Source organism: Cyclopterus lumpus, chromosome 5 (genome assembly GCF_009769545.1).
Source record: "Cyclopterus lumpus isolate fCycLum1 chromosome 5, fCycLum1.pri, whole genome shotgun sequence".
Classification (NCBI taxonomy): domain Eukaryota; kingdom Metazoa; phylum Chordata; class Actinopteri; order Perciformes; family Cyclopteridae; genus Cyclopterus; species Cyclopterus lumpus.
The window spans coordinates 24,036,757-24,046,664 of NC_046970.1; the positions used below are offsets into that span (position 1 = coordinate 24,036,757).

Genomic DNA, 9,908 nt, shown 5'->3' on the forward strand with positions numbered 1-9,908 from the left:
TGCATCTACATAATTCTCTTCTATCATCTGTTCTCTAACTTCAACAATCTCATTATTACTGTTCACACTAGGCTCTATTTTGAACAGTAGCTTCTGGGTTACATTAATCACATCCTTAACTGTCGAAGATGTCACGTTGGATGTCTGTGTTACATTTACAAATGTCGTAGAAGCCAAAGATGTCGTCAATGTTGTAGCATTCATTCCCTTTAAAGTCATAGCTAGAGTAGTAGTCTGAGTTGTTGTATGAACATTCTTAGTTGTTTCTGGACCTAAAGGACCAGACTTCATATGTGTACTGTTCAACCTTGGAGTAGTTACTGTGGTATATTGTTCCTGAACCCCTTTAGTAACTGTGAAAACTCCAATAGGACTCAAATCTTTTATCATGAGTGTCACTCTACGAGTTATATGACCTTCGATCCAATAATTTTGATATGAAACAAATTTAAACTTCGGTTCTAAATAAGTACACGTATATTCCCCTTGGTCTTCCCATGTCACGTTACGTAGGACAAGTGAACAATCCCCTCTAGTTTTCAACCACTCCACATCATTATACAAAATGTACTTCCTTTGCTTACGATGCACAATGTCATCTCCAGGTGTTGTCAACAACAAATCTTCACCACGACTATTTTCCCACTTAGGAGGACTGTTACTACCAACATGTGGATTGTAAAACGAACATCTCTAAAACCCACTCTCGACCCATCTGAAGTCAACAGTTACAAACCTGTCACTCTCTTCACCTTCCTTTCCAAAACTCTAGAGCGAGCTATCTTTAACCAAGTCTCCTCCTATCTCCACAGTACCAACTTTCTTGACCCTCATCAGTCTAGATTCAAGACTGCCCTCTTTGCTGTCTCTGAGCAGCTTCACACCGCTAGAGCAGCCTCTCTCTCATCTGTACTTATCCTTCTCGACCTTTAACTCTCTTGTCGTTTGCAGCTTTGATCAGTTTCTGTCCCTCATCTTCAAACAACTGGAGAATGGCAAGCTCCACTTGCCTCTTTTCTTTGCGTTTTTCCCCATTCTTTCCCTTCTTTTGCTCTGCCTTGTATGTGGATACAAGTACCTGCATTATTTTTATTACATCTGGGTTAAGCGTCCCCTCCACTGGCCATGGTTGGTCAATTTCAGGCCAACGTTTATGCCATTTCTCCGATACTTTTGCAATGTTTGCGATGCCTCTGATTAAAGGATTATTCTTCTGTACTACATCAACAGGAGTAATTACTTTTGGGTTTTTAGTGTCCTTTTTCCCCATTATAACGTCTTTCTTATGTTCCGTTATTTGTAAATTAAGAAGTACGATTAAAACTACTTAAAGCTATTCAGATTATTTCTCCCTCGTTTTTTATTATTCTTTATTTTATTTATTTATTTAATTAACCAATTAGCCAATCAAATTAATAAATTAGCAAATCAACCACTTAACAAATCAATCAATAAATCAATCAGCCAATCAATAAATTCAATCAAGCCCTTAACAAATTAATCAATTCATTCAGTCCTTCATGTATTTAAAGCCACAAATTCACCCTAGCCAAAAATGGAATTGATTTGTCAACGCCGAATGGATCAAGAGCCCGTTTACAATATTTGACCAAAAAATCACGCACTGCCACAAGTGACTGACTGTCACCAAATGTGATCCTAATCACTGTCGGACCATCGCCTAATTATCATCCAATATCCAGCTCAAATCGTCAAACAGTCACAATATTGATTCTCCAACACAGCACAGATCAGACCAAAACACGCACAAACATCAAAACTGACATCCGCGATTGTCAGCAGAGTTTAGACCAAACAATCATATGCCATTAATGAATTAAATGCATTAACTGGTCTTTCAGTTGCCAAGCCCTCTATTTATTTATCCACTTTTTCTTTTAACTAACTACAGCATGTAGTTTTTCATATGTATGTAACCCGATCAATATTCGTATTAGCTTACAAATGAAAGCAGATTCAAATGTGTCCCATCAATAAGGGAAAAGAAACAGGCAATTATTCAGTCTCTTATGAACCCATTAGGTTCTTTAACAGCATCATAAACTTAATTTCCAAATTAAACCCCTACCTAAACTTTGTAGAATTTAATGAAAACCAAATAAAACAAATAGTTCAAGCGACAAAAGAATTTTGTGTCTCACGTCCCACTGAAAATCTCCCCCCCCTTTGAGGAAGCACTTTCACACACGCAGCCGCACCCCGACACACACACAGCTTCACATGAACAGAGACAGTTGGGGGGAGGGGTCTTACTTCTCCAATTGGAGACTCATAGTTTCATCATTACGTCCCTTTATAAAAGAAAGAAAACAGGGCTCATATTATATTAGTCTTCTTAAGAAGCTCATTGTGTATTTAGTAACTTATTTGTTATCCTACGTCCTCTCTCTAAGGAAGCTCATTTGCATATTTGATAACTCATTTATTATCTTAAGTCTTCTCACCAGATGCTCATTATATATATTTAATACATTAAACAAAATATCTGTCCTTACAAGTTACCAAAACCTCCATTCTCACATACAACCCCCACTCAATAGCATTTCCTTCTCCTGCAGTTTCTCACACACAGCTGATCACGCTTCACAGACACAGCGCACACACACACACAGCGCACACACAGACAGCTCCCAAAACAAAGACAACTCATTTATGCCACTCATCCATATAGCATGCTTTTTGCCGCTCCCTTTAATTCCTTTCCTATTCTCATAAAATTTCTGCTACCTCTGAGATGTGATTAGTCGATGAGAGGCTGCATCAGACACTGTTCGTCAACAAATGTCAGAGTGGGAACAGTCAATGGACCTTTTATTCTACAATCTCCAGTTATTAAACTGACCATACGGTGTTGTTCCAGGTTTTCCGGCCCATGTTTATTTATCCAGATTCTGCGGCTGAGTCATATGATCCTTTCCTTTAATCTTATCTCTCTCTCTTTTTCCTCTGTCCCTTATTACTGTTTTAAATTTATTTATTCAAATTACCTGGATCCAGGTTCACCCCAATTTTGTCTTTCTAACTTAATTCCTGACTATGCCAAGCCAACCATTACGCAGTGGCTAATTTGCATGTGTCTTACCGTTAAGGAGTTGAGGGCCCAATCTCCATTAATCTTGCACGATACTATTTAGCTCACCTTATCGTCACAATAAAGCTATTCTAAACTATTCCTTGTATTTCTCATACTTTCTTTCTTTACTTTTTATCTCTATAATACTCCCCCTTTTTGCGTATTCTTACGCAAATAAAATAAAATTTAGCACGGAGCTTAAATTCAAACACATTACTTCAACAAGACATTTCCATTTAACAAGAAAATAGTTTCTTTTCTACGGTGTGACCATACAATCAACACATACAGCTCGATAAATGAACCAGCATTTAATTGAGTGAGAAATGCTCACCGTGTGTCGTCGTAGTAGGTCACAGCACATCCTGTTCGTGACGCCAAGTTTGTCGTATCTTTCAAGCGGCAGTGATGTTGAAGAATGAGGATGAAGGAATCTCCGCGGACACTGTTCTTTCTGGTATAATAGTTTATTACAGAGAGGAATCACAGGTCAGGACGAGCGTCTAGATCGCTCGGAGAAGCTTCTCAGCCAAATGGAAGATCTACTGAGACTTCACCGCAGCTCAGTTTTATACCCACTTTGTCGTGCTCAGTTCCTGAGATCCATAACGTCACTCAGGACCCCCAATCTAAACACTTATTTTCCAGACACAGGAAGGAGTATCCTATAACAAGATTTGGACATAACAGATGTGGTCGCACAAAGGCCTCTAACACATGACCTCCGGGCACAGGAACAGACCCCCCCTTCCAACAGGTCAAAAGGGCATTGTTTTGAGGGGCCACTGCCCAAAAGTACATGTGAATCGGTATGTTGGAAATCGATCTTTTAAGGCAGCTGAGAATACACCACATGCGTTTGTTACTTTCCAGACTGGATTACTGCAACTCAAACTATGATCATACAATCTCCTCAAAGTAAAGTAACAGAGCACAGCAGTACTGAATATTATAACTAAGTCTACAAAAAGGCCTACATTATCTATCCGTACACTTAATTATTGGCAAAAGAAAAAAACGCAGCTCCTCTATGACTGAACTCAAACTATGATCATACAACTGATTTACATCAACTGACCTGTCGTATCAACAACGGGTGTTCCCAAGAAAAGTGTCTCCGTCCGCTCAGCTTTGGAGGCTTGTGTTTTATTTTATTTTGTTTAATTCTTTATTCAACAACTGCACATGTACAATGTTATAAAGTTACAAGCTCTACCCACTGGACCACAACATCAGAGTGGACACAGACCTACAAGATATGAACTAATGTTAATGTGATTTATGTTGATGGTGTATATAAATGGATTTCCCCAATTTTCAAAAAAAGTTTGTGTTTTTTGTTTTGTTTTTGGGGAAGGCAAACATTGGGATCTCAAAGTGTTAAAAAAATAAATAAATACTGAACTCTGACATCAGGCAAAACAGGATGGAAGATCACCTGTTACAGGTCCTTTTGAACCAGCTGGTGATGGTCTCATATGTGTATTGTAATTAACTGATGTATAAAACAGCTGGCGATGGATCAGGAAGCAGTCAGTCTCTTCAGAGTTGGTCTGTTATCACGTGTGCTTGGTGTTCAGTGCCAAGCTCTGATAGTGATTGGATTCCTCTAGTTCTTTTGTTTGGCTGCCCTCAGACTGCAAGATGTGGAGGTTTGGGAACATGTGAGTTCATTTACTTTCTTTTTTCAAAGACAGGTAGCTGCACACTTAATGTCTCTAAATGATGTGTTTTACTTGCAGTTTGTTATGGAACTTGATGGCTGCAGTAATCCTGTTGGGTCAAGCAAGGCCAAATATGAAGGTCAATTCACAGTCAAGTAAGCCTGAATTCAAACTTAGTTTACCATTGTTACAGGAAGTTTACTGCTCCTCACAAGCCGTTTCTTTTAACAGGCAGTGGCTTGCATTCAGACTGCGTGGGTAATCTAATGAGGCTGTCATTGGACAAGGCCCTAGCAGTGGGGAATGCGCTTGAGGTGGAGGCCATCAGTAAGTATACAATCTGCTAATGAGCATGGTTGGTTAACACTAGGAGTGGTGTCCTGTCATGCTTGTCTTTATTTTTCCACCAGATGGCACCCAGCACATTGTGTTGACACCCAACTTGGCTGCTCAGTGTGGATACAGCATGGAGTCTGACCCGTGGGGTAACACCAGAATCTACTCGTCTCTGCTGGGCTGCTACGTGGACAACCAAGTATGTTTGAGCTCATTTTATCCGATGACATTCCATTATAATTAGCCACTGAGAAAAACATTTGTTGCATCAATTAATTTATTTTAGCCAATGAGTATTGTTTCTGACGACATTTTATACAGTGGCCATCTTAAAAAGCCAATGTTTAACCTTGACTCTCCTAATGCCAAATGCTTGTTTCATGCATTTAATTTGTAGGACGACCAAACCTTTAACGTTGGCTTAAGGCTCCGAATGTACGGCCCCAGTGGATCAGACGTGGTTACCCATGATGTGAAGCAGACTTGCAGCTACACTCGCTGGGCCTCTAGAGAGATTCTCTGCGACAGGAACTACATGGAAGTAGGTCACTAAACATTGATAGTTCAACCAACTTGTCTCTAACACACTAAGCCACCATTTCTTGTTTGTAGGTGTCTCACCACATTGCTACACCTGATGCTGGAGCTAAGGGACAGACTCAAGATGATAAAGAGATCGACATCATTCCTGATGTATGTGTAAATATTCTGTTACAGTGGACTTGCTTTTCAACCTGCACCATGTCTTATATAATTCAACAGAGGACATTATTAATTCTCCCCTTACCTATAGGCCTCTGGGGCAGCACATGGTATCTGGAAGTTGACATTTTACACCCCAGAACCAGTGTCGATGGTGCTGAGGGAGGCTGAACAAGTCGGCTATGCTGCCATGGCGACCTCGACCCGTCTGGTTATGCGATCCCCCTACAATACAGCAGAGACTACTTCGGAAGAAGTAAGCAACACACCCATCAAGTGTTTTGCATTAAACTTGGCCTTAAAAGCATGACGATAAACCTGACATCTCTTAGGTGGATGGAGTCTCCATGGAAGTTTTCAGAGTGAGCGCCTACTACAAGGCACCGCATGGTCTGGGTGTGGAGAACTTGGCAGCTGCTTGTCCTACAGGCAAGTCTGGAGCAATCTGTATGACATGGTTTCTGTAAGTTTGTCACACAGATGCGTCAACAGTTGGGTTATCATTAACAGGTGGCGTCCTCTTCATCAACAATGTAATCTCTTGGCACGTACCTCGCCGTATGACACCACTGGTAGATGGCAGCTTTGAAATCCGGGAAATGCACATGGGCATCAACGGAAGGAGGCTTGATAGATCTCAGATGGCTGCACGAGGGTACACGCTGTCCGCCACAGATTTCCACATCATCATTGAGATCCCAGTCGGCTCGCCTGATGGTCACTACAAGGTTGGGAAGTCCTCTAGCTTAGACATGACAGGCACTTTTGTTGCATATTTTATTAAAATGTCATAAATAATTGCAGAGCCATGCCCCAGATTACCAGTACCACATCACCTACATTGTGGAGCCCATGCTTGAGGTACTGTGGAGGACCACTGTTGCCCATGATGATACCAGATACAAGGTTTTGTTCCCCATTACCACCCCTCTTATTCCTCAAGCTCTCCACGTCCAAGAAAGTAAGTAATTATATGGTAGACTGAACTTCAGGCTAATGAAGAAAGGCTATTGACCTGTTTTCTATTCCTCAGATACTGTCCCAGATGCCCGAGAGTTCAACGTGGTCTTGGGGCCCCTTCTTCCGGATGTGGTGCTGAGGAACATCACCTTCTTCACCACAGTGCTCACTGTTGAAGAGAGCAATGCCAGAGGTTTTACCGTCCAGGAGCACCACTACACCAATGGAACCAAGAGCATCTCTGTTTTAGTGCCCTTTGATGCAGATATTGTCCTGAAAGATGCAAGTGAAATTATAGATGCTAAATGTTACTTGGTGCCAGCTTATCTGCTCTGTATTAAGTGTTTCAGTAACATTACTTTTTATATCTGCAGAATCCTGAACCCTTGGTTACAACCTACTTCCTCTCTCTGATCTTTGGGTTTATCATCCTTCCTGAAGAAACTCCTTTTGCCCTCCCAGTCGAGTTGCAGGCATCTCTGCAAGATGTTGGTAAGATATTTATCTTTTTATGGTATCTAGCTCATAATTGCTGGGATCAGAGTGGGGAGAGAAATGTAACCAATATTGCCATGACATTTCCCAGGTACTTTTAAAATGTAGACTTTTAAATATTATACTTGTTGGTGCCTTCAGGAGAAATGTGATATGGATGCAAACTGACCAAAGACCATGGGTGTCTTACTTTAAATATGAAATGACACCAACGCAACCTCACTGAGCCTCAGAAAGATGCTCAGTTCAATGGTCAACCTTGTGTCTGTTTTTTTTTTTTTAGAGCTACCCACCATCACTGGCTCCTGTGACCAGAACCAGTTTTACATTAGTGTGAAATACGGGAGTCAAGGCAACAATTTCAAGGCAATGGTTGGACATCAACAGCTGACACCTGAAATGGCTGACTACCAGTTCCAAGAAAACAGCACACACTTCAGCCTCGTTCTGCCGTACACTGCTAAGGACACGACCTTCGAGGTATGTTTCACTATAACATCTCACCATGAATCTTCTGCACTGGATAACTTCCCTCTTTAACTTACAGCTGATAACTTCAGATTCACTAAGAGCCCGCGTTGACTTCTTCCTGTTGCATACCAGTAACGACTGGGTGCTCGCTGATCTCTTCTTGTCCTGCAACTTCCCCTTAACAACAACCAGTAAGACTTAATGTTTAAAGTTGATGGGACTGTAGGACATTTTCTTCACTCTTACCAACTCTACCCTCCAGAGTGCTACCCCAATGGAACGATGACCGCTACGGCTGTGAAGGTGGATTCTGTGACCGATATCATCCCAAGTAGGCTGACCCTAAAGGATCAGTCTTGCAAACCGGCATTCAGTGGTGATCGCATTGCGTATTTCTTGTTCAATGTTGCGTCCTGTGGAACCACAAGAACCGTAAGTGATAATTCACCTTAAATCTCTACATTATCTAGTTAAAAATTCTCATGCTTCTGGTCTTTATTTTGTATTAAGTTCTTTGACCACTACATGCTGTATGAAAATGAGATTGCCTTGCCTTACAACAAAGGAGCGTCACCAGTTGGTCCTCAGTACAGGTAGAGGGACTCTTCCAATCTTTTTTCCTAATATACTTTCTAGAGGTCCACCCCAATGTATTTTCTTTTCTCCAAGACAAACCATTTCCTGCTACTATGTGGTCAATGAGACTCAGACTGTTGGCTTCGGCGCAAATCCAAGACTCTATGAACCCACCGCAGAGATCGGCTCAGGACAGCTGATGGTTCAAATGAGGCTAGCCCAGGGTAAGGTTGACTTGATTAAAACATTGTTTTTGCAAGACTGTACCCGGTCTAGTCAATGCCTCTTTCTAATGGGATGCTTCTCCTCCAGATTCATCGTACACGCTCTTCTACCAAGCAGAAGATTATCCAGTTGTAAAATATCTGAGGCAGTCTCTGTATTTTGAGGTGGAGCTGGTTGAATCTACTGACCCAAATTTGGAGCTCATCTTGGAGAGCTGTTGGGCTACACTTGATGAAGACCGGACATCTCTGCCTAGCTGGGATATCATTGTGGACAGGTAATGAGTAGCATAAAGCTAGGTGCAGTCTCACAACTTCAGGTATGACTTGTGACAATCCATAAAGCATAATTGTATAGTTTAAAAAGAAGCATTCAAATGTGTATTTTATCCCCTCCCCAGCTGTGAGAATCCTGATGACAGCTATGTGACTATTTTCCATCCTGTTGTGAGCGACGCCAGGGTTTTAGTCCCATCCCACATCAAACGCTTCTCTATGAAGATGTTCACCTTCACTAAAGATAAAGAGGTTCTGAAAGACGAGGTAAAATATGAGTTGTGTGTATTGGTCACATCGCATAGTAGCCCTGTGTAATAAACCCTTCTGTCCGTCTACAGATCTTTGTCCACTGTGATGCAGAGATTTGTGACTCTCACAGCCAAGCAGATGGTTCATGCAGAGGCCAGTGTGTGCAACCTGCGCACCAGATGAACTACAGACAACAGAGAAAGCGCGGTAAGGGACATCTGGAAAACATTTTGTCAACTAAAACTACATGCAGTTGGTGATCGCTGTTTTTTTGTCTTTCTAGTGCAAAGAGGAACAGACTCCATCAACCAAAGGCAAATCTCATCTGGGCCTATTGTGTTAACCTCTGGTCAAACTTCTGAATAAACATTTCTTTAAAATTCTGAAATCATCTGTTCGTTCACTTTGTAAAGCTTTGAAAAGTCCTTTTGGTCTAAACCCTGCATTACATTCAGGGCAGCTATTTGTGTGGCATATTAGACAGACATTTGTTTTGGTCAGGATAACCTTATGGCAGAACACACAATTTCATATCACTGTCATTATTCTTTCTACGAATTTCCAACTTCCTGATTTCTATGAAAACATTAGTTTTAAAACAAGTTACATGAAATGGTTTATGACTCTAAATGTAGGGTGTTCAAACATGTTATGATTTTTCTTAAGCAATCATTCAGGGTAATTGACATCACATCAGAATTGCAAAACAAAAGACATTCCGCGAATAAACAGCACAGTGTATAAATACTCAATGCAGTTTAACAGAGAAATAACAACTTTACTCTGGCAATGATGGCTGTCTTTATTAAAAGTAGTCATTTCATTAATCAACTGAAAACATACAATATTTATTCATAT

General features: G+C 41.0%; 1 protein-coding gene across 1 annotated transcript; it reads left to right on the forward strand.

Moving 5' to 3' along the window:
* Positions 1-4,640: 4,640 nt before the first annotated feature.
* Positions 4,641-9,438, forward strand: LOC117730917. The gene is made up of 21 exons (XM_034532981.1): positions 4,641-4,758; positions 4,837-4,913; positions 4,990-5,085; positions 5,169-5,293; positions 5,492-5,635; positions 5,707-5,787; positions 5,888-6,052; positions 6,129-6,225; positions 6,307-6,524; positions 6,601-6,757; positions 6,830-7,038; positions 7,131-7,248; positions 7,535-7,731; positions 7,799-7,913; positions 7,985-8,154; positions 8,233-8,315; positions 8,392-8,522; positions 8,611-8,800; positions 8,924-9,065; positions 9,140-9,257; positions 9,334-9,438. The coding sequence occupies exons 1-21, from the start codon at positions 4,739-4,741 to the stop codon at positions 9,414-9,416; spliced, it is 2,736 nt and encodes a 911-aa protein (XP_034388872.1). The 5' UTR covers positions 4,641-4,738; the 3' UTR covers positions 9,417-9,438.
* The last annotated feature ends 470 nt before the right edge of the window (positions 9,439-9,908 follow it).

Bases quoted from the DNA above. Each gene is read 5' to 3' on its own strand.
- LOC117730917 (XM_034532981.1), top strand. From the start codon at position 4,739: ATGTGGAGGTTTGGGAACAT. The intron at 6,053-6,128 runs GTAAGCAACACA...GACATCTCTTAG, and splicing joins CAGAGACTACTTCGGAAGAA to GTGGATGGAGTCTCCATGGA. The intron at 6,525-6,600 runs GTTGGGAAGTCC...AAATAATTGCAG, and splicing joins CGCCTGATGGTCACTACAAG to AGCCATGCCCCAGATTACCA.